Source organism: Mandrillus leucophaeus, unplaced genomic scaffold, assembly GCF_000951045.1.
Source record: "Mandrillus leucophaeus isolate KB7577 unplaced genomic scaffold, Mleu.le_1.0 Scaffold18, whole genome shotgun sequence".
NCBI lineage: Eukaryota > Metazoa > Chordata > Mammalia > Primates > Cercopithecidae > Mandrillus > Mandrillus leucophaeus.
In genome coordinates, this window is record NW_012101809.1 from 683,254 (window position 1) to 710,049 (window position 26,796).

The 26,796-nt window shown below is 39.3% G+C and overlaps 2 protein-coding genes across 4 annotated transcripts in view; one reads left to right on the plus strand and one right to left on the minus strand.

The window, feature by feature from the left end:
• LOC105537737 (cytochrome c oxidase assembly protein COX15 homolog) overlaps positions 1–703 on the minus strand; it is a 32,755-nt gene extending 32,052 nt beyond the window's left edge. For all 3 annotated transcript variants that reach the window (XM_011977379.1, XM_011977378.1, XM_011977377.1), the window contains exon 1: positions 1–703. In XM_011977379.1, coding sequence (XP_011832769.1) covers positions 1–390 — 390 coding nt within the window. In that variant the 5' untranslated portion in view covers positions 391–703.
• On the plus strand, positions 242–22,799 carry CUTC (cutC copper transporter). Its single transcript, XM_011977376.1, has 9 exons — positions 242–449; positions 4,573–4,644; positions 5,767–5,826; positions 9,300–9,509; positions 10,179–10,214; positions 13,979–14,112; positions 17,068–17,095; positions 21,191–21,296; positions 22,287–22,799. Exons 1-9 carry the CDS (start codon positions 389–391, stop codon positions 22,399–22,401), a joined length of 822 nt encoding a protein of 273 aa, XP_011832766.1. The 5' UTR covers positions 242–388; the 3' UTR covers positions 22,402–22,799.
• Positions 22,800–26,796: the final 3,997 nt, after the last annotated feature.

Consider the following 26,796-nt stretch of genomic DNA (forward strand, 5'->3'; position numbering starts at 1 on the left):
CTGTGCTCTAAGCGCTGCCCTAGGAGCCAAGAGCTGCAGACACTGCCTCCCCTTCAAGGCCCTAAAGGGCGGAAAGAGCAATCGCTGCATACTGATGACACTGCACGGCCACCTCTTCCACAACCCAGAGCTCTGAGGTCTCCTTTCTCCGCCACGGAAAAGAGAAGCACTTCCGGGTCGGGCAGCGGGAACCCCGCCTTCTCTGGGGACCGGAGTGAACAGAAGTGCGCCTGCGTTGCGACTTCGCTTTCGCGGGGGCTGCTGGGGCGTAGGCGTCGGGGATGCGCGCAGGGGCGCGCGCAGCTGTTGACTAGCTTGTTTGCTCGTGCGCGCAGGATCCCAAACTCCAAGTGGAAACTGCAGGCGCACGAGGAAGAACGCGTGGAGCATGAAGAGGCAGGGGGCTTCCTCTGAGCGGAAACGGGCGCGGATACCGTCCGGGAAGGCCGGTGCGGAAGGTGGCGGGGGAGGGGACGGTCGGCCGACTCGGCTCCCCGGGGCGGGCCGGCGGGAGTCGCGGTCAGTGGTGATTTCTTCTGGAGTCGTTTCCTCAGCTCCTTCCAGCCACTTGGGCGGCACCTTCTATTTTTGAAGCGTTAAAGGTGTGGAAACGGAGGGCGTGACGAGGGGCAGGTAGCAAGATTGGCTCGGCTGTGGAGCCAAAGTTCGAGTCCCGGGGTCCCCACATAACGGCCGGGCGACCCTGTGCAAGTTGGTTAACTTCAGCTTCACGTTTTATCCGTCGCCACACGAGGATGCCAGTACCCCCCGCACCAGCAGCCAGTACTCCGCTGGGTTAGTTAATTGTCGAGCGCGGAGCCCAGTTCCTAACCTACAGTTAACTGTAGCTGCCACGGCGGGGACGGGGCATAGTCCCTAAAGCCACGCAGCTACGAAGTGGCCGAGCTTGTGGCTGCTCCAAGTCCCGAGTTCTTCCTGAGTGCCAGGGTAGGATGGCATGGCAGGTGTCAGAGAATTTGGCAAGTCCCTCTTCCTCTTCCTCCGTGAACTCTTGGTTCCTCCAAACGATGACCTCAGGACTCCTTTACCTTCCTAAAAGTTACCGAGATCCTCAAAGATCTTTATGTGGATTACATCTATCGATTTTGACTGTATTAGAAATTAAAACAAATTTTTCTTTGGGAGGCCAAGGCAGACAGATCACCTGAGGTCAGGAGTTCGAGACCAGCCTGGCCAACATGGCGAAACGCATCTCTACTAAAAATACAAAAATTAGCCAGACGTGTTGGCAGGCGCCTGTAATCCCAGCTACTCGGGAGGCTGAGGCAGGAGAATCACTTGAACCCAGGAGGCGGAGGTTGCTGTGAGGTGAGATCACGCCATTGCACTCCAGCCTGGGCGACACAGCGAGACTCCGTCTCAAAAAATAAAAATAAATTAAAACAAAAATTTAAAATATTCATCGATTGATAGATTAGAAAATAACCATAGTAAGCCCATTACACGTTCACATATTTTGTGAAAAAGAAATGTTCCTAAACAAAAAAATCAAAAAAGAGTGGGAATATTTTATATTTTTGCAAGTTTCTTCAATATGTCTTAATGGAAGACAGCTGGATTCTCATACCCACTGCTTCATTCAGTCTAACATGTCCAGTAGCCTCTTGCAGTGAGCCGAGATTGCGCCAATGCACTCCATCTTGGGTGACAGAGTAAGACTCTGTCTCAAAAAAGAAAATGCCTCTCACTTGTGAGAGAATTAAAGTGAAAAAGGCGAATAAAGTCTTAGTATTATGAAAATGGTTGTCACCCTACAGACGCTGAAAAGTCTCAGAGGCCCCCAAAGCTACCTGAAGTGTACTACACTTTGAGAGCTGCTGCTGCTTCTCCTTTAATCTCTATAACTTTGTTGCTTGGGAGAACTGCCTTGCTCTGCCTTCTGTCATAACCTTTTTTAAACATCTCTTCATCTTCTCCTGCCTAGGGTCCTTTCTTATGTAAGGCAAATAGTCACCCGGCAGCATCAGCATCGGCCAGTGCCACTGATCTGACAGCTGGTCCGGGAGCTATCAGGAAACTCATGGAGTTAATGCAGAGCTGTTGGTTAAGAGCATAGGTTGACACTTAACCCTTTTTGAGTTTGAGACCGATCATCTTTTTTGTTTTTGTTTTGTTTTGTTTTTTGAGACGGAGTCGCTCTTGTCGCCCAGGCTGGCGTGCAGTGGCCTGATCTCGGCTCACTGCAACCTCTGCCTCCCAGGTTCAAGCAGTTCTCCTGCCTCAGTCTCCTGAGTATCTGGGATTACAGGCGCCTGCCACCACGCCCAGCTAATTTGTGTACTTTTAGTAGAGATGGGGTTTTGCCATGTTGTCCAGGCTGGTCTCAAAATCCTGACCTCAGGTGATCCGCCTGCCTCGGCCTCCCAAAGTGCTGGGATTATGGGCGTGAGCCCCCGCGTCCGGCAGGGACTTAAGTAAGGCATAAGGCAGTTGCAGTCTGATGTTAGCAGATGATAGGTTTTTGTTTTATTTCTTTTTCAAAGTAAAAATTGCTTTTTTAAATTATAAAAGCAATATTAGGTAGAAAAAATAAAGCAATAAAGAAAAGTAAAAAGAAAATAAAAATAATTTCAAATCACGCCCCACCAGAAGTGGCCGTTACCAGTATGTGAAGAACATTTATTAAATGTCATTGCGTGAAGTGTGCATTGTTTTGTTCATTTTTTAAAATTATGTGCTCCTGGAAAAAAACTCAAAACTCTGTTTACATCACACTTTGTAATATAAGTACATTAATTTTGTTGTAATTATTCAGCTTTTAGTAAATATTTGATTATTGTGTACCATGGTAGATACTGTGCTTGGTGTGGGTGATGATAAAGATTTCTCACATGAAGACCTTACTTAGGCCAGACGTGGTGGCTCATGCCTGTAATCCCAGCACTTTGGGAGGCCGAGACTGGCAGATCGCTTGAGTGTAGGAGGTTGAGACCAGCATGGGCAACATGGCGAAACCCTGTCTCTACAAAAAATACAAAATTAACCGAGTATTGTGGCACATACTTGTAGTCCTAGCTACTGAGGAGGCTGAGGCACAAGAATTGCTTGAGCCCAGGAGGTGGAAGTTGCAGTGAGCCGAGATCATGCCACTGCACTCTAACTTGGGCGACAGAGCAAGACTATTAAAAAAAAAAAAAAAAACAACAACTTACGAACTCTAAGTCGAGTAAAAGTGATCAGATATTTATCTCCATAAATAATAAAAGGTAGAAAGTAATTCATATTTTAAGAAGGAACAATTGGGGTTTCATAACTCATGAAGAGTTAAATGAGTTCAAAAGAGAGACATAAAATTTTCTACTTTGGGAGAGAGAAAAAAATCATGGAAATGTTCCTTGGAAAATTTTATTCAAAGATGGAGCCAGAAGGAACTCTGGGTTGCGGAGAAGGCATTGAGGAGCCAGCGGTAGGGACTGGAGAGGTCTGAAAGCATAAGAAGGAATGAGACAGTATCGCTCTGTCACCCAGGCTGGAGTGCAGTGGCACAATCTTGGCTCACTGCAACCTCCACCTCCCGGATTCAAGCGATTCTCATGCTTTAGTCTCCCAAGTAGCCGGGATTACAGGCGGATGCCACAATGCCTGGCTAATTTTTCTATTTTTAGTAGAGATGGGGTTTTACCATGTTGGCCAGGCTGGTCTCCAATTCCTGACCTCATGTGATCCACCCGCCTTGGCCTCCCAAAATGCTGGGATTACAGGCATGAGCCACCACACCCAGCCAGATAAGTAATACTTTTTGATTCTTTTTTTTTGAGACAGAGTCTCGCTCTGTCGCCCAGGTTGGAATGCAGTGGTGCGATCTCGGCTCACTACAAGCTCCACCTCCCGGGTTCACGCCATTCTCCTGCCTCAGCCTCTGGAGTATGTGGGACTACAGGCACCCGCCACCGTGCCTGGCTAATTTTTTGTATTTTCAGTAGAGACGGGGTTTCACCATGTTAGCCAGGATGGTCGTGATCTTCTGACCTCGTGATCCACTGTCCTAGGCCTCCCAAAGTGCTGGGATTACAGGCGTGAGCCACCGTGCTTGGCTTACTTTTTGATTCTTGAGACTGCATACTTTACATGAATTATCTCATTTAATCCTCACTACTCTGAGGTAAGTTGTTTTATAGGAAACTTAAGTAACTTATCTAGGATCTCACAATAAATAGTTGGTGGGACGTGGATTTGAAGTCTGTCCTGCTTTTAAACCTATATTCCTTATAAAGAAGTTTAAATATATTTTGCAGACATTGAGAAACATTGTAAGAATCTTAGCTGGAATGTGATGATGAGGTCTATGTTTTAGGAAGATTAATTTGGTATTCAATATACATTTTCCTCAGTATAATTTTTTATACATCTGTCAGTGAGCCTATTTCAGTCTACAGGCATCAATTCAATAATTAATGTGATATTTTATTGCATTCATGGGCCCTAGTGTACTTACCTATTTGCCTATTATTGGACATTTGCATTTTGGCAGCAAAATGTAAACCCTTTGTGGTCAATTGGTCTGGATGGATAGAGCGTTTATGAACTCTTACCGTTCTCCATCTATTTTAGGAGCAGCAAATGGATTTCTCATGGAAGTTTGTGTTGATTCAGTGGAGTCAGCTGTGAATGCAGAAAGAGGAGGTAAGAGAAATTAGAGAATGAATGACAGTTGGCTACCTTTTTAAGAGTCCTTATTTTTTAGAGACACACACTGAAATATTTAAAATGAAATAACATGATGTCTGGGATTTGCTTCAAAGTAATCTGAGGTTGAGAAAGGAAGGTAAGACTATAAAAAAATAGTTGCATCACATCAGGAGGACATAACGTGTTGGTTTTTTCTGTTTTTGTGATATTAAAGGGAGTTCAGGTATTGCCAGCCTAATCTATCCTTAAGGTTTTCTGTCAGCTTTTCACTAATAAATTTAGCAACCCATATTTTAGTAGTGGTTGCAAAATGGTGACATTATTTTTCACTTATGAACTAGAATACTTCTGTAAAGAACTTTCCCCTCATCATCTGTTTGGTTATGCTGAAGTATAGTTTGTATAAGAAAGGCAGAATAAATGCTTGCTTCTTTTCCCTTATTTATTATAATAATTCTTAGAATAATGAATTTGTTCTCTGTCTTCCCTTGAATTGTTTTGTCATTATGCATCTAGATTTAAATATGTTTTATGTATTTTAATCCATTGTAGTTATTCTGCTTATTGATGAACAAAATGTTCTATCTGTGGCTAGTGAGAGCTTCTTCAAGCTGGTTCCTGAGATCTTTTGGTGTGACCTTGGTAGCCTAATAATTCTTTTGGTTTCAGCATTTTCTTATTCTTGAAATTGTCTTGGTTTTGGCTACTCAAAAGTAGCTTTGTGTTTTTTAAAGCGTACAATAATAAAGACCCTTTTGGGAAAGATTATGTTATTTTCTTATCAACAAAGACTCAGTATTCCTCTGTAGTCAGTTTTAAGAAACATCTTTATTTTATGTTAGTTTCCTGTACCTAGAGAGGCAACCCTATAATACAAAATTTTAAGAGAACTAGCTTAATTGTAGTTAACTCTTCAGTTTGAGTATGAGTAACACAATGTGGCTGCAGAGTATAACTGAGTTAAAAACAGAGTTTTACTCTAGTTTTATAATCTGATTTCTCTAAGATGATTTCTAAGACTGTTCTGTATTTGGGAAAAAAATGCATATCAACAGCTTGCTGTTTAATAAGAGCTTATTTTTTTAAAATGTGCTGAGCAATGCGTTTATATTACAGGTGCTGATCGGATTGAATTATGTTCTGGTTTATCAGAGGGGGGAACTACACCCAGCATGGGTAAGTGTCCATTTTTCCCAGATTTTCTGGTTGGAGTTCGTGGAACCTGGAAGCAACTGGTAATTAGTTTCGTTGGGTCCTCTACTAATGTCATGTAAACTATGCTATGGATGTTGTATCAGAAATGTTTATGGTGGTAAAAAACAAAATCAAAGATTTGATCACACATATTTCTTTCTCACATCAGAAAGTTGAAAAGTAGGTCAGTAATTGTTAATACTGGTTCAGCTGCTCTGCAGTAACATCAAGGATTAGGCTTTTATAAAATCTTTACATGCTGGCATCCTCAGTATATTGAAATCCCCTCCTGGTCTTTGTACTATTGTTGTCATACATTTTACTCATACACATATCAAAAACTCCATGCTATGTTGTTAGTTTTGTTTGAAGAGTCAGTTATATTTTATTAAATAAGAGATGTAAATAATAAGAAAACAATCATATATTTACCCACATGAAATTACCATTTCTGGTATTCTTCATTCCTTTATGTAGATCCCGTATTTCTATCTGGTTTCTTTTTCTTTCTGCCTGAAGTACTTTCTTTAACTTTTTTTGTTAAAAAGTATGCTAGTGATGCATTCTTTCAACGTTTATATGTCTAAAATAGCTTTTTCCTTTATTTTCGAAAGGTATTTTTGCTGGGTATAGAATTCTAGATTGACAGTTTTTGTCTTTGAAGATGTTTTTCCATTGTTGTCTTGCTTGTATTGTTTCTGACAAAAAATCTATCATCCATATCTTTATTTTTCTCTATGTAATATGTCTCTTTTTATACCTACTTTTCAGATTTTTTCTTTATTACTGGTTTTGAACAATTTTCTTATGATGTACCTGAGTATAGTTTTTTTCATGTTTCTTCAACCTGTGCATTTATACTTTTCATTACATTTGCAAAATTTTCAGCTTGCAGCTTTCAGCTTGTTCTCCACTGCCTCCTTCATAGACTTCAGCTATGCTTACATTAGACTACTTGAAATTGTCCCAAAAGTCACTGATGAACTTCTCTATTTTAAAAGGTCTTTCTGTGTCTCATTTTGCATGGTTCCTGTTGTTTTCTCCTTGAGCTTACTGACCTTTTCTTCTGCACTATCTAATCTGCTATTAGGCTTGCCTAGTATGTTTTCATCTCATACATTGTAGTTTTCATCTCTAGAAATTTGAGTCTTTTTATGTCTCTGATGTCTCTTAACTTTTTTGAACATGTGGAATAAAGTTACAATAGCTGTTATGATGACCTTGTCTGCCAGTTCTAACATCTGTATCAGTTCTGGGTTTGTTTCATTTGATTTATCATCTAATAATATATCTTATTTTCCTGCCTGGTAATTTTTTATTGGATGCAAGACATTGTGAATTTTACTTTATTGGTTACTAGACATTTTTGAATTTGCACAAATGTTCCAAAACAGTTTGGTCCTTTTGGGTCTTGCTTTTAAGATTTGCTGGGCAAGTCTGGAGCAGTGTTAATACAGAGCTAATTATTCCTTACTACCAAGTCAGGATTCTTCTGTGAATTCTACCCAGTACCTATGAATTTTGAAATTTTCCTCTGGCTGGTGGAATAGGCATTATTCACAGCTTGATGTGAATGACAGGCACATCATTTCTAATCCTTTTTATTGGTTCTGTCCCAGGCCTTGAGTAGTTTCTTTGCATGCATGCACCAGTCAGTACTCAGCTGAATGTTAAAGGAGGTTCTCTGCAGACCTCCAGAGTTATCTATCTGTCTTCCTCCTTTCTTCTTTCATTCCTTCCTTTCTTTTCTTTCCTTCTCTCTTTCTCTTTTCTTTCCTTCTCTCTTTCTCTTTTCTTTCTTTGCTTCCTTTTGTTTTTTTCTTTCTTTTGACAGGGTCTCACCTGTTCTCCAGGCTTGACTGAAGTGGGGTGACCATAACTCCTTACAGCTTCAAACTCCTGGGCTCAAGCAATCATCCTGCCTCAGCCTCTCAAGTAGCTAGTATTACAGGCATGTGCCACCATGTCCAGCTAAATTTGTTTGTTTGTTTGTTTGGTAGAGATGGAGTCTCACCGTTTTACCCAGACTGGTCTTCAACTCCTTACCTCAGGCAATCCTCCTGTCTCAGCCTCCCAAAGCACTGGGATTACAGGCATCAGCCACCATGCCAAGCCCATCTTTTTTTTAAAAAGTCCTTTTTTTAAATCACTGTGGTAGTCTTTGCTACTCCAGTGTTATGTTTCTGTCCTCCTGGTACTTTCTCCTATGAACTCTAGCTACTTCAGTCTTCCTGAACTCTCAGCTTTGTCTCCTTAACTCAGGGAATTGTTTTGGCTCTGTGTGGGTCCCCCATCCCTGTGCTTTGTCCTAGAAACTCTCAAGGCAGTAAATTGGGTCAATCAGAATTGACTTACTAACTTCATAATTTACCATTTTCAAGGATCATTGCCCTTCACTGCTTAATGTCCATTGTCTTGCAAACCATTGTTTCATATATTTCATCTAGTTTTTTCTTTATTATTATTATTATAGGTGGGAGGGTAAAATCCAGTCACTGTTACCCTGTCTTGGCCAAAAGCAGAAGTCCCTATATGAATTGTGGTCTCCTAAGTTATGCTACTCTGAGGTTGATAATAGCATTATTTAATGTAAAAGATTTGTATATGCAACAGCCCTTTGGAATCTTCACACTAAAAGAGGGCATTCCTGGCCATTCTAAAATCCCTAGAGCATGTCTGTAAATTTGAGTACAGTCTGTTTTTGTAACACCAATTATGATTCCTTGCTTGGTATTGGACAACTGCTATCCTATGCAAAATTTGGGTTCTTTTAGCAAGAAGAAAGAAGGAAATTCATACTGGGTAAACAACTCGTGGAGCCTGTCACAGCCGTATACTATTGATGGTTTATGAGCTAGCCACATATTATGGCATATTTAGGTACTTTTATGCATAGATCTCTGCATAAAATCACAAATAAGTAGAACTTTGCTCCCTTTCACATATCTCGTTAAAAAAAAAAAAAAAGTTTTCTAAATGTCTTTGCCCATTAAAGGAATATGAACTTTGAAGCTATTTAACCATCTCCCTAGTAGGTTTTAAATAAGAGCTATAATGAATTAGAAAGAAGAAATTGGATCTTGGGGAATTGCATACTGGCAGAACGTTGAGCCTGGTAGTTATTACACTTTCAAATGTCAGATACCAATAAAAGGGTTCTGAGTCATAAGGATTTTTGTTGAGTCAACTGATAAGTGTTTTTAAATTGTAGCATCTTCTGTTTTCTAAATTGGTCTGTTTAACCCGTTGCTATTACTTACCTTCTACCACATATACATTTTTGTTCTCAGTGTCCTCCTTCCTTTTAGAGCCGTCTTTCTCTGGTTTCCTTAAACTCCACCTTTTTCTTTTGGATGTAATATACAAGAGCAGATGTAAATGACCAATAATATATCATTGGCTTCCTTGAGCTTTTAGCTCACATTTAAATTTTAGTCTGCTTTCTTTTCTTGTAGGTGTCCTTCAAGTAGTGAAGCAGAGTGTTCAGATCCCAGTTTTTGTGATGATTCGGCCACGTGGAGGTGATTTTTTGTATTCAGATCGTGAAATTGAGGTGATGAAGGCTGACATTCGTCTTGCCAAGCTTTATGGTGCTGATGGTTTGGTATTTGGGGCATTGACTGAAGATGGACACATTGACGAAGAGCTGTGTATGTCCCTTATGGGTAAGAATTTGTATCTAAGACCTAAAAGCCTCTAATGATAATTGTATTTTTGCTCACAATATAAAAAAACATCCACAAAACCAACTTTGCAGTCATAGCTGCAGGCACTTACACTAACCTAAGTATTTCAAATAGTAGTTCCTTAGATGTTTGGGGTGGGATGTATGTGTGGCAAAGCCTTCTTAACTCTCCTCAATTGCTATAGATTAGGTTCTGCTACTGTTCCCATAGAATAGAAATTTAAGGGAAATTTACCATGGTTCCTTTAATCACTGCACCAAGAACTTCAAAAGCTATTATAGTTGGTGAGGATGGACCACCAAGTTGGAAAATGTGAAGAGGACAGAAGCAAACTACCTGTATTACTAGACCAAAGTATTTATCGAATGACCTCAGAGAGGCAAGTGATAGATGTAATGCTGCTCTTACAGTTGTCAGATTAAATGATTTCCATTTGGTGCTAAGGCATGACCATTTTTTATATAAAAATCAGAGGTTTGTGGAAAGATATGACTTTTGAATTTGTAAGGCTGACATTTTATTATGTTAGTTTACTGTTTTGTTAGGCGAAGAAAGTATTAAAAAGTTTCAGCTAACATGAAGAATTCTATATATAGTAATCAGTGATGACATCTTCATTCATGTTGTTATATGACTCTCTTTTTATAGCTATTTGCCGCCCTCTGCCAGTCACTTTCCACCGAGGTGAGTCATTTTCATTTTAGAAGTTCTGTTGAACAGTGTTAGTTTTCTAATTTCAACAACTGCCACAACCTTTTTATGCAACACAATTCTGTGGTGTTCCAAGGTTACCAATTGTTTTTTTAGATTCTGAGACTAAAAGTTATAAAAGTAGAGATGTGCAATTTCTAGAAAATTTGAAGCCTTAGTTATGAAAAGTTGTTAAAAGTGGGTGTTGGTGGTGGTGGGATATAATAGAGAGAAGGAGAGAGTAAGTATTGCCTTCAAGTGTGTATACCTATTACAGCATTCCAAGCAAGAATCCTGAGACTCATTTTAACTAAGATTGTATTAGGTCATGTGCAACCCCAAAAGAATAAATCGTTGTGGCTGGTGAAATGAAAAGTACTGTCTATCTTAAGCCAGGCAAAACCATCCCTGGGGCTAGCAGTGAGGTGAGGTTTCACAGATACAGACTTCCTAAGGGGAGAGAAAGTTGGGTATCTGGAGAAGAATTGGATCTTATTAGGAAGGGAGAAAGGAGAACAGATGCTGTCTAGTGTTGACTATCTAGTCAATGAACAGATGTCCACTATAGTGGACAAAATTATTTTTCATTATAGCTTGTCTGCACCACAATGATTTTTTAATGTGATGGTTTCTTATAAAGAAATATTTCCGGCCGGGCGCGGTGGCTCAAGCCTGTAATCCCAGCACTTTGGGAGGCCGAGAGGGGCGGATCACAAGGTCAGGAGATAGAGACCATGCTGGCTAACACGGTGAAACCCTGTCTCTACTAAAAAATACAGAAAAGTAGCTGGGCGAGGTGGCGGGTGCCTGTAGTCCCAGCTGCTCGGGAGGCTGAGGCACGAGAATGGCATAAACCCGGGAGGCAGAGCTTGCAGTGAGCCGAGATCCAGCCCCCGCACTCCAGCCTGGGTGACAGACCGAGACTCTGTCTCAAAAAAAAAAAAATCCTATAAAAAAATCAGGTAGTTTTTTTTTTTTGAGATGGAGTCTCGCTCTGTCACCCAGGCTGGAGTGCAGTGGCCCCATCTCGGCTCACTGCAACCTCTGCCTCCTGGGTTCATGCAGTCTGCCTCGGCCTCCCAAGTTGCTGGGATTACAGGCATCTGCCACTGTGCCCAGCTAACTTTTGTATTTTTAGTAGAGACAGGGTTTCACCATCTTGGCCAGGCCACTCTTAAACTCCTGACCTTGTGATCCACCTGCCTTGGCCTCCCAAAGTGCTGGGGTTACAGGCATGAGCCACCACTCCTAGCCAAAAAATCAGGTAGTTATGCCGGGCGCGGTGGCTCACGCCTGTAATCCCAGCACTTTGGGAGGCCGAGGCGGGTGGATCACAAGGTCAGGAGATCGAGACCACGGTGAAACCCTGTCTCTACTAAAAATATAAAAAACTAGCCAGGCGCGGTGGCGGGTGCCTGTAGTCCCAGCTACTCGGGAGGCTGAGGCAGGAGAATGACGGGAACCCGGGAGGCGGAGCTTGCAGTGAGCCGAGATCGCGCCACTGCACTCCAGCCTGGGCGACAGAGCGAGACTCCGTCTCAAAAAAAAAAAAAAACCGGTAGTTATAATTTTCTATACCCTTTGGCTACACCTTGGTAAAATGGAAGAACAAGCGTCTGTTTTGCCTTCAGAGAGCACTGCCATTGCACGTGAAAAGAAGTCTACAGTCATAAACAATTTTTTTACTTCAAATTTCTGTTCTTTTATTTATTCCAAAAGGTTTAACAAAAATATTTTCATATTTTCAAAGTTTGTAGAGTTTTGGGATTCCACATTTTTCTACTAATGTATTTAATGAGATAGCATAATATTATTATAGTGGTGAGAAGGTGCTGCCACCAAAACAAGGAAATCCTCTGTGGTAGATTTAGTTGCCTACATACACTAAAGGGTGAAATGAAGGGGCCTGTCCCAGGGGACCACTACCACCTAATCCACTGCAGGAGAACTTCAATATCATGTAACAGTGTGAGAACCAAAGCAGAAGGAGGTTTTCTGTTTTCAGTTTCCCGATACCACTTTACTCTTTGAGGGCTCTGAGGAGGGGAGAAGTTTCTTAGAAAGTAGGATGGGGCCAGGCACAGTGGCTCACCCCTGTAATCCCAGCACTTTGGGAGGCTGGGGCGGGCAGATCACAAGGTTAGGAGATTGAGACCATCCCGGCCAACATGGTGAAACCCCATCTCTTCTAAAAATACAAAAATTAGCTGGGCGTGGTGGTGTGTGCCTGTAATCCCAGCTACTCGGGAGGCTGAGGCAGGAGAATCACTTGAACCAGGGAGTCGGAGGTTGCAGTCAACTGAGACCACGCCACTGCACTCCAGCCTGGGCAACAGAGCAAGACTCCATCTTAAAAAAAAAAAAGTAGGATGGAAGTGAAACTTCATATAGTCTGTTGAAAACAACTATCCTTATGCTATGAACCTTGAGTATGTGGGGTTAATAGATTAGTCTAAAATATTACTCAGTAATGAGAATGTGAGCCAAAGCCTTTTCTAGAACTGGTGAGTATAGTGTTTCATTCTACCTAGTCCAATTTTTCTGACGCCTTAGAACAGTTTCCCAAATCTGACTCACCTGCCTATTACATTTAAAATTTTATCATATGTGAGTGCTACCTGTGCACATTTATTTAATGATTTTCTTTAAATAAAATCTTAAGTATGTACCCATAAAAAAGAACAAGATCATGTCCTTTGCAGAGCCTTGGATGGAGCTGGAGACCATTACCCTTAGCAAACTAACACAAGAACAGAAAACCAAGTACCACATGTTCTCACTTTTAAGTGGGAGCTAAATGATGAGAACACATAGACACATAGAGGGGAACACCACACACTGGGACCTTTTGGAGGGTGGGGGTGGGAGGACGGAGAGGATCAGGAAAAATAACTAATGAGTACTAGGCTTAATACCTTGGTGATGAAATCATCTGCACAACAAACTCCCAAGACACAGGTTTACCTGTATAACAAACCTGCACTTGTACTCCTGAACTTAAAAAAAAGTTTAAAAAAAAAAACTTAAGTAAATTTATTTTAAATAGAAACTTATAACTACTATAAATGGAAAACGTTTCATTTCTTATCTGCATTTAAGTAAATACACTATTTAAATGTGTACTATTATTAAAATGATTATGCACAGTGGTGGTATGTAGACTATGGTGTGCTGATGAACTGGCTCTTAGGAAAAACAGCTGATTTGTAACATTTTTAAATTTCTGTGGTTTAAATACTCTACCTTCACTAATTTTTTTTATTATCATTAATTAAATTTTTATTTTTCTTTTGAGACAAGGTCTTGCTCTGTCGTCCAGGCTGGGGCACAATGGTGCAATCAGCTCACTGCAACCTCGACCCCTTAGGCTCAGGTGATCCTCCCATCTCAGCCTTTCGAGTAGCTGGGACTGTAGGTGGACACCGCCATGCCCAGCTAATTTTTGTATTGTGCATATGGGGTCTTGCCCTGTTGCCCAGGCTGGTCTCAAACTCCTGGGCTCAAGTGATCTCCCCACCTCAGCCTCTCAAAATGCCAAGATTATAAGCATGAGCCATTGTACCTGGCCCTACCTTCACTGATTTCAGGCTGCCACTGGATTAACAATCTGACTTGCAGAGTTCTTGAGTATTTAATAATTGACCTTTGTAAGCCAGTATAAGCTAGGTCCAGCACGCCACTGCATGTGTACTACATTTTGGGAAACGCTGCATTAAGAGATACCTGTTCAAAATTCACATCAATTTTATTTATTTCAGCCTTTGACATGGTTCATGATCCAATGGCAGCTCTGGAGACCCTCTTAACCTTGGGATTTGAACGAGTGTTGACCAGTGGATGTGACAGTTCAGCATTAGAAGGGCTACCCCTAATAAAGCGACTCATAGAGCAGGTATATGGACGTTATCTTTTTTTTGCCTAAGACTCTGTTGTGGTTACTCCTGACATTCTGCTGTTTAGCCAATTTGTGAGACTATATATTACTGACTTTGTGGTTACTCTGTAGGAAAGAGCAAGCAGGCAATAATGTATATAATTCTTATTTCTTTCACACAAGTCTTTTTAATAACCAAGGCTTTCAAGATCAAATTATATATAGATAGTGCCTAAAGATCTGATCTAACTTGGATAAACACAGCAGATTTTACCTTTTCTTTGCCATTGGCATTGCAGTTTTTTTTATTTTTTATTTTTATTTTTTAGTTTAGATACAAGGTCTTGCTTGTTGTCCAGGCTGGTCTCGAACTCTTGGGCTCAAGCCATCTGCCCTCCTTGCCCTCCCAGAGTGCTGGGATTACAGGCATGAGCCACTGCGCCCAGCCAGCATTGCAGTTTTAAGCCATATCTTTTCATTGTCAGCCCGTGTATATTCAGGGGATCCCATGTAAAATTATCATCTGGAGGTAAATTCCAAAACTAAAATTATAATCTTACTTCTTCTCATCTGCCAATATAGGAGGAAATATATTTTTCTAGTTTATGAGTTTTCCTGGCGAGCTAGCATCATTTGTAGAGCACTCAGAAGGTGACTTTGTAATTATAGTGTGTCTGTGTTTTTCTGACACCAGTCCAGAGGCATTATAAGTTACTGAGTACAGACTTTGGGATGAGAGAGTTGAGCATTTGAGAGTCAGGTTTGATACTTGCTATGTGATGTTGAGTAGGTTATTAGTCTTTAAGCCTCTCTTTCCCCCTGTGTGAAACTGAGATGAGTTTAATACTAATTTTAGAGTTTCTCAGAAGATTACTAAAGATGAGATGTGTAAGAGGCTTAGTACAGTGGTTGGCATACAGTAGGTCTTAATAATGTTAGGTTCTATTATTACTGCTATTAATAATATTAATGTTCCTGTATAGACATCTGGTTATTTTCACTTTTCTATAGCCATGAAAATAATTTTCAGAAATTTCTCCTAAAGATCTGATGTGACTTTGCTGTTCTGGGATGTAATGGTTTAACAAACATTTATTAAATATATATTAGATGCAGGACATTTGTACTGTGGGTGTAACCAAAAGCTCAGTGTCTGTGTGTAGTCACTATCCTTACAATTTAGTGCAGAACAGGCACTTCTAATAGAGCAGGAAATTTTAATAGCGCTCTGTTTTTAAAAGGTACTATAGGAGTACATTGGAGAGGAATTAACCCCAAATCTGGGGAAATGAAGGTTGGCAATAATTAGAGGAAGCTTCCCAAAAGAAGAGACATCCAGACTGCAGTGTTTTACTCATTTGAAGGATGTTTGGGAGTTATCTGTGTAAAAGTCGGGGGCAGTGGGAGTGAGGGTGAAGGGAGTGTTGGCGGAATTGTTCCATGCAAAAGAAATAGTGTAAGCAAGGGCTATAAACAAAAGCAAGGATAACTTAAAACGCTGAGGAATGACCAGAATATTAAATGTGGACAGAATGATATCCAGAGCCTTGAAAACCTTATTAAAGTTTTTATTTTTATGGTACAGCGGGGAGGCCTGAAGTGTTTTAAAACAGAAGAGTTGATGAATCGGATTTCCAGTTTTAAAAGGTTACTCACTAAGGAGTACAAATTAAGATATAATCGCCATAGTAATGTATTGCATTTCAAAATGTGTGTGTGTGTGTGTGTGTGTGTGTATGTCTGTCATTTGTATGTTAATCATTGGTTGGTAGGAAGAGCTACTCAAATATTCTCATACATTAACTTTACTGAAGTAACTACCTAGTAGTGTAACATACTAGTTAAAGCATAGGCTTTGTGATTAGACAAGTCTGTGTTTAAACCCTGGCTTCGATGCTTGTTAATTGTGACCATGGATACATTACCTAGCCATCCTAAACCTCAGCTTGCTCTTCTGCAAAGTTAGGATAATAATAGCACCTACCTGCTAGAATAGTTGTAAGGGATTTCTTCAGGTTTTAGCACTTAGTAATTATTCTATGTTATTAAATCTGACACTCAGTGATTGCTCTGTATTATTAAACCACTTTGATAGCCTTAGATAAGCATATACTTCTAAATAATCATGTGGGGAAGGCAAAAAGAAGTGGTAGAATTCATTTCTTTAAAAATATTATTTCTCTATGTTTTGGAAAGCCTTGATTTGGAAGAAACAGGCAACTGTGACCTCCATTCTGAAGTGATTTCAGCTTTTTAGATAATCAATGTTTTGTCTTATGGATGCTTTATTCAGACCATTTGAGAATATGAAACATTCTTGTTCCATTTATTTCTCTAACAATTTTTAAATTATATGAAATAGCCACTCCCCTCTTTCAGTCTTTTTTGTTACCTTGCTTTATTTTTTCTTTGTTGTACTTATTGTTACCGGGAATTTTATTGTATAAATATCCCTGTGCATTGTCTCGTCTTCCTTGAATGTGTAAGCTCCGTGAGAGCAGGAACTTTCTCTTACTCACCATGTCAGGGAGGAAAAACTTTCCTTCTGTCCTCAGGGTTTGTTATTTGGGGGCCTGCAAATTAAACTGACTAAAGACAGATTAGCAGGAGTAAAAACAGATTTTATCACATACATAAGTACATATATATGTAAGTACATACAGAAGTTCACAAAGAAATACGACTCAGAATTCGGGGCTTATATACCATCTTAATAGGTGAAGGGGAGGGAGAAAATGGCACTTATTGGGGGGAAAAATGACCTTTTGGAAAGATAACTTTCTAGAGACAAATTTACTATGCTGGACATCTTATCCAAGATCCCAAAGAAATAGAGAAGATCTAGTAAAAATTAAACATTAATAGTAATTTTTAAAATTTAATATATTCTGACTTATGTTTCTATTCTCACTGCCTTATTATCCCATTCAAGAGAAAGATATTAAAATTTACTTTTTTTTTTTCTTTTTTCAGGCAAAAGGCAGGATTGTGGTAATGCCAGGTATTTATTTATCTATCAATTCACTAGCATAACACTGAACTGTAGTGGAGGAAGAGCAAAGGAGGCAGGAAAATGTGAGAGAGAGTATTAGTACATTGCATATTAGTATATGATCTTCAAAGAGAAGAATATATAATTTGATTTAAATGTTTAAGACTGGGAGATCTGTGCTAGAATTTAAAAGTTTAGATAAGAAGGAAAATATTCTAATAGGGATTAGCTCAAAGAGGAGCGAATAAGGAAGTAGGTAGAGATTGAGGTTTCTCCATATTTGCTCTCTCATTATATAGAGTTTTATGAATTTGGATGTTCATCTCTGGTGAGGCACATCAAATTTGATGCTAATCAAATTTTGTTTAGGACAAATGTCCTAATGAACAGGGTTTAAGCAAAGGTTTAGGCAACATCCTTAGGTAAAATATAATACTCTCTCAGTTCCTGAAAATCTCTGATTGCCAAATTATTTCTTGTAACCAGAATTTAATCATATGACCCTGATGATAACCATGAGATCAGTTAAGTTCATAATGGCTAACTAGAAATGAACAGTCGGAGCAGTTTTTAAAGAATTAGATGTACAACCTAGAAGAGTAAGACAAATGTAAAGAGAATCTTAATTTTTTTATTAAGTTTCTCAAACATATAAAAAAAAGTAGAAAATAGCATAATGAATACTCATATGCTCAGTCCCTAGATTTAACAGTTTGCCAAATTTGTCTCATCTTTCTTCTATCCTGAGGTATTTTATTAAAGTTAAATTGAAAGCATCATGACATTTTATCTTTACATATCTCTTAAAAGGGTGGGATGTTACCATAACGACAATTCCATTGTCACACCTATCACAATAAACATTTAATACTCAACTTTCTCCGATTGTCCCCGCAATGGTTTTTATAGCTGATATGTTCAAACTAGGATCTAGTCAAGGAACAAGCATTATATTTTTGGTTATCTTTTGTTTGTTTGTTTTTAGAGATGAGGTCTTGCTATATTGGCCAGGCTGCACTTGAACTCTTAGCCTCAAGCAATCCTCCTGCCTCAGCCACCCAAGTAGCTGGAACTACAGTTGCACACTGCCATTCCCAGTTCTATTATCTTTTAAAGTATCTTTAATATAGATGTTTTTCCTTTTACTTTTCTTGCTTTAAAAACTTTACAGAGTTTGGGCTGGGCCCGGTGGCTCACGCCTATAATCTCAGCACTTTGGGAGTCTGAGGCAGTCAGATCACCTGAGGTCAAGAGTTTGAGACCAGCCTGGCCAACATGGTGAAATCCTGTCTCTACTAAAAATACAAAAATTAGCTGGGCATGGTGGCATGTGCCTGTAATCCCAGCTACTTGGGAGGCTGAGGCATGAGCATCACTTGAACCAAGGAGGCGGAGGTTGCAGTGAGCTGAGATTGTACCACCGCACTCCAGCCTGGGTGACACAGCAAGACTCCATCTCAAAATATAATAAAAAGTTAGGATCATTTACCCTGTAAAATGTACTACTTTCTGGATTTATCAGATTATTTCCTCTTGATATTGTTTAACTTGTTCCTCATGCCTTTGTATATCCTATAAACTAATAGTTAAATCATAAGGCTCGAATAGACTGCTTAAACATTTTTGGTAAGAATACTTTATGAGTGATTCTGCGTATTACATCATATGACATCACATCAGAAGGTATTCAGTCTCTCGTCATCTCACTACTAGTGATATCAAGACTGACCTAGATAAAGAGTAACTTTTAAAAAGAGGCTGTGAACCTGGGCAATATAGTGAGACACCATCTTTACCAAAATGTAAAAAAATTAGTTGGGCATGGTGGCGTGCTCCTGAAGTCCCAGCTAGTCTGGAGGCTGAGGTGGGAGGATTTCTTGAGCCCTGAGGTCAAGGCTGCAGTGAGCTATGATCGCACCACTGCACTCCAGCCTGGGTAACAGAGTGAGACTCTGTGTCAAAAAAAAAAAAAAAAAAAAAAAAAAAAAAGGCCATATAAGGGGTATTGTCAAATATTTAGGAAGGCTTTTGACCTGTAACAAGTCCTTGAAACATGAGCAAAGAGAAAGTATATATTATCTGTCAAATTGTGGTCCTTTTTGGTTAATCAAGGAATGTTAAAGAGACTTTCTGAGTGTGATGCTTTTCCATTTAGCACTAAATATATATAGTCTTGACAACTAATACTTAGACAATTGTTGACATTAAGAGTACCTTTGTTTAATATGCAGTTGTTATCGGCTATGTGCAAGGCATTACTTGGGATGCAAAGCTACACAAGAAACCACTTTCTCAAGAAGCTGACTCAGGTCAAAAGATGTTAAATACAAAAATATTTGTGATTTCTTTAACAAACCTTATCAGGCAAATGTTAATTATATGACAGTTATATATATTATATGCTAATTGTGTGATAGATATGAAAACAAATAAAGTAATCCTACTTGAGGAGCTCACAGAATAGACTTATAAACAAATGTATTACAATTTCATGTGAATAAGTACCAGCAAGTAAAAACTCCTAGGTAAGTCATTCTGAATGCCTAGTAAGTATTCATCATTGAGAAATACAAAGAGGTAGTTGCCCTCTAGGAACTTTCATAATGAAGCCTACAACATATTTAGACCCTGGTTTCTTCATCTATAAAGAGAAGAATATTAAACTAGTTCTGTGGGATCCTTTTTAACCATAGAGCTGTGTTAGTTTGAGTCTGGAAAGATGTATTACTTATGTACTCAAGTTGCTGATAACTGAGCAACATGTGTTTCAGTAGCCAAATGTTTTGTTATTTGTTAGAAGGAATAGAAGGAAATAATGTATTTGTCTCTTAATCCTTACAATAAGCTTGTGAGGTAGGCAGTATTATCCCTCTTTTATTGGCGAAAAAGTTGAGGTCAGTGGATTTAAATAATTTGTCTAAGATCACGTAGCTGTGAAAAGCTACAGTGATAAAGCCAGTCTAAATCTACTCAGCCTGTATTTTTTCTATTTCTTTCTTTTTTTTCTGAGACAGAGTCTCACTGTGTCACCCAGGCTGTGGTGCAGTGGTGCAGTCTCAGCTTACTGCAGCCTCCGCCTCCCAGGTTCAAGCGATCCTCCTACCTCAGCCTCTTGAATAGCGGGGTCTACAGGCACCTGCTACCATATCCAGCTAATTTTTGTATGTTTTTGTAGAGACGGGATTTCACCATGTTGCCCAGGCTGGTCTCAAACTCTTGAACTCAAGTGATCCTCCTGCCTCGGGCTCCCAAAGTGTTGGGATTACGGGTGTGAGCCACTACACCTAGCCTTTTCTCTGTTTCTTAAGGCTCAGTGATATTACTGTACCACTAAGGAAAAAAAGACAAGTTAATGAGTCTGAAAGAGTGTGTAAAGATAGGTTATTTCAGCATCTTTAATGGCTTGAGATACAAAGTACATAGTTTTAAAATTTGAGTACATCCTATAGGGAGATAAGGATATAAAGATGAATAAACTAATTTCATATTTATGATATACTGGTATCAATTCAGAATGTGATTCTTTATAAATATTTAAAAGATTGTTCATCAAAACAAATGTCATAAAACATTTGGTGGTACAGTTTTAATAAAGTAGAATCAGATTCTTCTGTGATATGAAGTATAAAGCTGATATCGTAACTAATAACCTGTATAATACTTTGCATTATTCCTGTTTCCGATGAAGTCAATGTAGTCTTTACATCCGGGGCTAGAGACAGAACCTTAGAGGTTCTCATTCAGGCACATCTCTGAGGTTGTGCTTTTGTAGATTTTTTTTCCTCAAACCTATCCTTACCTTTCTTTTTAATTTGATTTTGCTTTAATTGAGGGGCAAGCAGGGATAGCATTGTTGTATTAGCCAATGGACAGATAAGATTCTATCATACATGTTCTATAACCTTAATGGTACTTCCCCAGAGTCTGTAGCCTATATATCTTTTATCACTTTTCTAATCTCATTCTAACTTGGTAGGGAGAGACTAATTTTTGAATCAATGAGAAATTTAGTTTGATGATTCCAAGTAAAGTAAGCAGTCATTATTCCTTAAATTTTATGCAAAATTCTATTTTACTTAATGTGTTACTTATTCTTTCCAACAGGAGGTGGTATAACAGACAGAAATCTACAAAGGATCCTTGAGGGTTCAGGTGCTACAGAATTCCACTGTTCTGCTCGGTCTACTAGAGACTCAGGAATGAAGTTTCGGTAAAAATGTTTTCTACGATTCAAATAAGAAGGATGAGATTAATTTTTACTTTCTCCCAAACAGAAAAACTTTAGATGGGGGCATGATTAACCAATGGAATGTTGTGACTACTACATAAGTATTATAGTTGTTTTTATAGTTGAAAAACATTTCTAAAATGGTTCGTGTCCTGTCTTAAATAAACAGGCTCTTTGAACATAGGTGAACCTTGCCTTGTGAAGGCATTGCTGAACTTTGACCAGTTAATAGCAAACAAATTCCACGGTTGAGCTTCAAATGAGTCAGATATGCACATGTGCCCACTCGCCTAGGATTTCCTGTAGCAAAGTTAATAACTATGGTGTAAGGATGGAAGAGTCATAGTCATGTTTCTACCTCCTACTTTTAGTGCTTAGTCTTCCCTCACATTTATTCTCTGTTTTCAGTTATTTTGAAATTATATTACCATTAAGAAATTGTGACTATTATATGGGGTTTTTTAAATACTTAAGAGGACTCTTACAATTTAATAGTAGTTGAATGTTTCTGTTTATAAATTGGGAAAAACACAATGTAAAAGAAATAAGATGGCTGGGCAAGGTGGCTTAGGCCTGTAATCTCAGCACTTTGGGAGGCCAAGGCGGGCGGATCACTTGAGGTCAGGAGTTCGAGACCAGCCTGGCCAGCATGGCGAAACCCCATCTCTACTAAAAATACAAAAAAATTAGCTGGGCTTGGTGATACGCGCCTGTAATTAAAAAAAAAAAAGAAGAAGAAGAAGAAGCAAGAGCCTTAGAACTTAACAATTCCTGATATAAAATCAAGTATACTGTCTGGTGGATTCAGCTGCTGGATATTTCAAGTAATTAATTGATGAAAATTATGGAATATAGTAGTCTAGCATACTTGACTTACCCTTGTATCATGAAGTAGTCTATAAAATGAAGCGGCAGTAGGAGGACTCATTTAATAACATATCATTATCTGTTCCTTTATTATTTCTATCACAGAAATTCATCTGTTGCCATGGGAGCCTCACTTTCTTGCTCGGAATATTCCCTAAAGGTAACAGATGTGACCAAAGTAAGGACTTTGAATGCTATTGCAAAGAATATCCTGGTTTAGCCAGACCTCTCTGAGAGACATGGATATCACAGGATGAAGGTAGAAGTATAATCTGCAATTCTCTGTGACACAGCTTTAACCACCTTCTCTGGCCAGGACAGTTGCAATCTTTGTTTTAAGTTTCACATGGCCGTGGAGAACGTGCCCAAGAAGAAAAAGAATTTGAAACAGAGATACAGTCACTTTCTTTGCTTAGTCTTACCAGCGATTGTCATCGTGGTTAAAGCTGGTCTATGCTTCTTCCACAGACAGAAGCTTAGTCTTGTTTTCAGTGGAATTAATTGATGAACTGGAAAAATTTAACTGCATGGTATGAATTCAGAGTGTGACTTAAGAGTCAATTCAAAGCAGTATTTTGCTTTTTCATTTGTAAAATAAAAATGTCCACTCTTACAGTATAGTCTCTTATTCTTTCACTAAATACAGTCGGTAGCCTGCAAGTATGAAAGGAAAAATGTTGTCTCATTTTTTTCTTCACTTTCTCTTTTTATTATGTGCTGATTGGATATGCTGTTTTGGGCAAGATGTTAAGGGTACAGAGTAAAATGGTGCAGTGTGAAAATTCCCAGACTTGGGAAGCAGGATATCAAAGTTCCTAGACTTACAAAGACAGACGTGAACCCTGACATTCAACAGGTTACTTCTTCTGTAAACAGAGAGAAATGGCTTAATTCTAAGATCCATCTGACAATTTTCAAAGACCTATAGTAAAAACTAGAGTGGAGTTAGGAAGGTTATCAAAGCAGCAGTTTCTTTCTGCTGAAGTCACAGATGGGAGAGACAGATTCTAGTGATGAAATATTTTTCCTATGACCAGGTCCCAAATGGTGAAGTTCATCAGTACCTGTATCTGTCACTTTCATATTTATAATGTCATTTTACACAAACAACACACTGGTAATAGTACTGTTGTTCCTATCTTAGGAGAGTAACTGAAGCTTATAAAGAGCTTCCCCTTGGTCAGGAAGCCTTTGAATAACATGCACAGATTGTGTACTAATGAATGTTTATATGAAGAGTCTTGCCTTTATTTATTATTTATTTATTTTTGAGACAGAGTCTCACTCTGTCATCCAGGTTGGAGTGCACTGGCCCAATCTTGGCTCCCTGCAACCTCTGCCTCCTGGATTCAAGTGATTGTCCTACCTCAGCCTCCTGAGTAACTGGGATTACAGGTGTGCGCCACCACTCCCTACTAATTTTTTATATTTTTAGTAGAGATGGGGTTTCACCATGTGGGCCAGTTTGGTCTGAAACTCCTGGCCTCGTGATCTACCTGGCTCAGCCTCCCAAAGTGCTGGGATTACAGGCTTGAACCACCACACCCAGCCTAGATTTTAGGGACTTTGATCTTTCAGGATTTCAACATTTAGGATTATGGCATTCAGGATTGTGTCTTTGGGGATTATGATCCAAACCCCTCTTTATGTGTAAAGCACAGATGTACATACAGTCCATAACAAATATACAGTGTATCTATGGTATTAAAATTTCAGGAGAGAGGAGTGTTTAGGGAAAAGGGGTGACCAAAAAATCTCCTTAGACATAATAGTCAAGAAACACTGAATTAGGATAAGGTACTGACAGGAGAGAAAGTCATGGTTAAAGGCGTAGTCATAGTTAAAGCGAAAGCAGTAAAAATGTGATATAAAATGGATTTAATGTGAACTTATTTTACTTAAAATGTGTCATATTAAGGAATACATCATGTGAACATTATCCAGAAGTACAAAAATAATACAGGTGTTTTAAGAAATCCAAATATTGAAATAGGATGGTATTTACATCTTTTCCTGCCTTACAAATAATTATATTAAATGTATATTAATCTTTGGACTTTTTTGGTATAGTGAGGACAGTGGCTGGAGAGAGGAAAATGTGGAAGAAGCCTAGAGAGGAAATATATTCTTCTATCTTTGGAGAAGTACCAGTTAAGATTACAACATAGCACTGGCAAGTACAGCTAATTCCCAAACAATGAAGGCATTAGGAGTATTGACCCCCTTATACAGTCTAAAACTTATATACAACTTTTGACTCCCCCAAAACTTAAGTTAAATCTTGTGAAGTCATGCACAACATCTGGACAGTTTTCTCTAGCAGGAATTTGTTTTGAGCCTGATGACTTTCATGAGTTTTTCTGTTAACAACAGTGACATCGTCAGTAATGTAATACCTTTGGATTTTCATGGTGTTCTATCAGGGTTCTCTTCCTTAGTGTTGACAATCCTTTTCATAGAGGACCATATGTAAGGATCCTTAAAGGTCCTTACGACCCCTTGATCTCAAGGCTAAATTAGAGACATTGTGTTTGACGCTTTCAGGGTTGAACTCTTGTGGTTCTGCATGGCCAGGGGCATTGTTCAATATCAAAAGAACTTTAAAAGATAGTCCCTTATTGGCAAGGTACTTCTGACTTAAGGGACAAAGTGTCTCTCTTAGTCCATTTGTGTTGCTATAAAGGAATACCTGTGGCTGGGTAATTTATAAAGAAAAGAGGCTTTATTTGATTCACAGTTCTGCAAGCTACATGTTCGATGAAAGGGCCATATATTCAAAGCCAGAAGGAGTTGAGAAAACAAGGTAGACAAATCCAATTTGTCAGTATTGTGTGGTTTATTGAGGGAATTTACAGACGGAAGCATGGTCTTGGGTGGCTGCAAGACAGGTAGATCTCTGCCCCATAACCCCCCAGACCCAGGGATTATATCTTAGGAAAAAGTATAGGTGGTCTGATAAGAATGTATAGGTGGCTACAGGAATCACAGTGTACGATTTCTGCAGCAACAAGGATTGTTTTGAAGGAAATTTGTAACGAATAGGTGTTTCTACATAAAGAGTAATACATCAACTAAACATTTTGGAGGCATTCCTTGACTCAGGGTTAGCCAGGTGGATTAGCATTTAAAATAAAGTCACTTCTGTCTCCATACTGTACAAGACGCATGACCCCAGCATCTGCTTCTGATGAGGGCCTCAGGAAGCTTCCATTCATGGCAGAAAGCAAAGGGGAACCAGAATGTACAGATTACATGGCATGAACCACAAGCAAGAGAAGGGGGAAAAGGTGCCCCTTGATTGCTCTTTTTAGCAATCTGTCTGGGGAAACTAATAGGGTGAAAACTTGCTCAGTAGCAAGGACAGCACCAAGACATGCATGAAGAATATGCTGCCTTGACCCAAATATCTCCCATTAAGCCCCTACCTCTAACATTAGGGATCAGATTTCAACATGAGACTTGGTAGGGGTCGAGCAAACCATATCCAAACCATAGTATTCTGCCCCTGACCCCCAATCTCATGTCCTTCTCACATTGCAAAATATAATCATCCCATCCCCAAAGTCTGAACTTGTTCTAGCATCAATTCAAAAGTCCAAAGCCTCATCTGAGACTCAAGGTAAGTTCCTCACAGCTGTGAGTCTATGAAATCAAACCTTCTAAACTCTTCCAACTTTTGCCCATTACCCAGTTCCAAAGCCACTTCCACATTTTCAAGTATCTTTATAGCAACCACCCTCTCCTTGGTACCAATTGTCTTTCTTAGTTCATTCATGTTGCTATAAAGAAATGCCTGAGGCGGGTAACTTGAAAGTAAATTTTATTTGGCTCACAGTTCTGCAGCCTGTACAAGAAGCCTGGTGCCAGTATATCCTAACCACAACATCATTGGTTGGACCAATCCAGAAAAAGGGTTCTGATTGTTCAGGCGCTCTTGTACAGTCGAAAGACTGGCAGCTGGTATTTATCTTTTCCCTTCAAGGCTCGGGTTAGCTGCTATATAGATAAGGGCTATCCTGATAATAAACCTGACTTCATTTGCACAAAACAGTAGAGTTAGCTTTTCCCTTTCTGCCTTAAATCTTGATGCACGATTCTCTTCCTGACTAGTAAATGTATTTTGTGGCATTTTTTCCTTACTAATAAATGTGTTTTGTGGCTTTTTTTTTTTTTTTTTTTTTTTTTGGTGGCAAACTGATGCAGACACAGAAAACCGAATACCACATGTTCTCACTTATAAGTGGGAGTGAAACTTTGGCTGCATGTGGACATAAAGATGGGAGCAATAGACACTGAGGACTACTAGAGTGAGTAGAGAAGGAAAGAGGGAAGGGCTGAAAAACTACCTATTGGGTACTATGCTAACTACCTAGGTGATGGGTTTAGTCATACCCCAAACCTCAGCATCTTGCAATATACCTTTGTAACAAACCTGCACATATATCCCATGATTCTAAAATAAAAGTTGAAAAGGAAAAAAAAAAAAGCCTCTTGTAGGCTGGGCACAGTAGCTTATGCCTGTAATCCCAGCACTTTGGGAGGCCGAGGCGGGTAGATCACTTGAGGTCAGGAGTTCAAGACCAGCCTGGCTAACATGGCAAAACCCCGTCTCTAG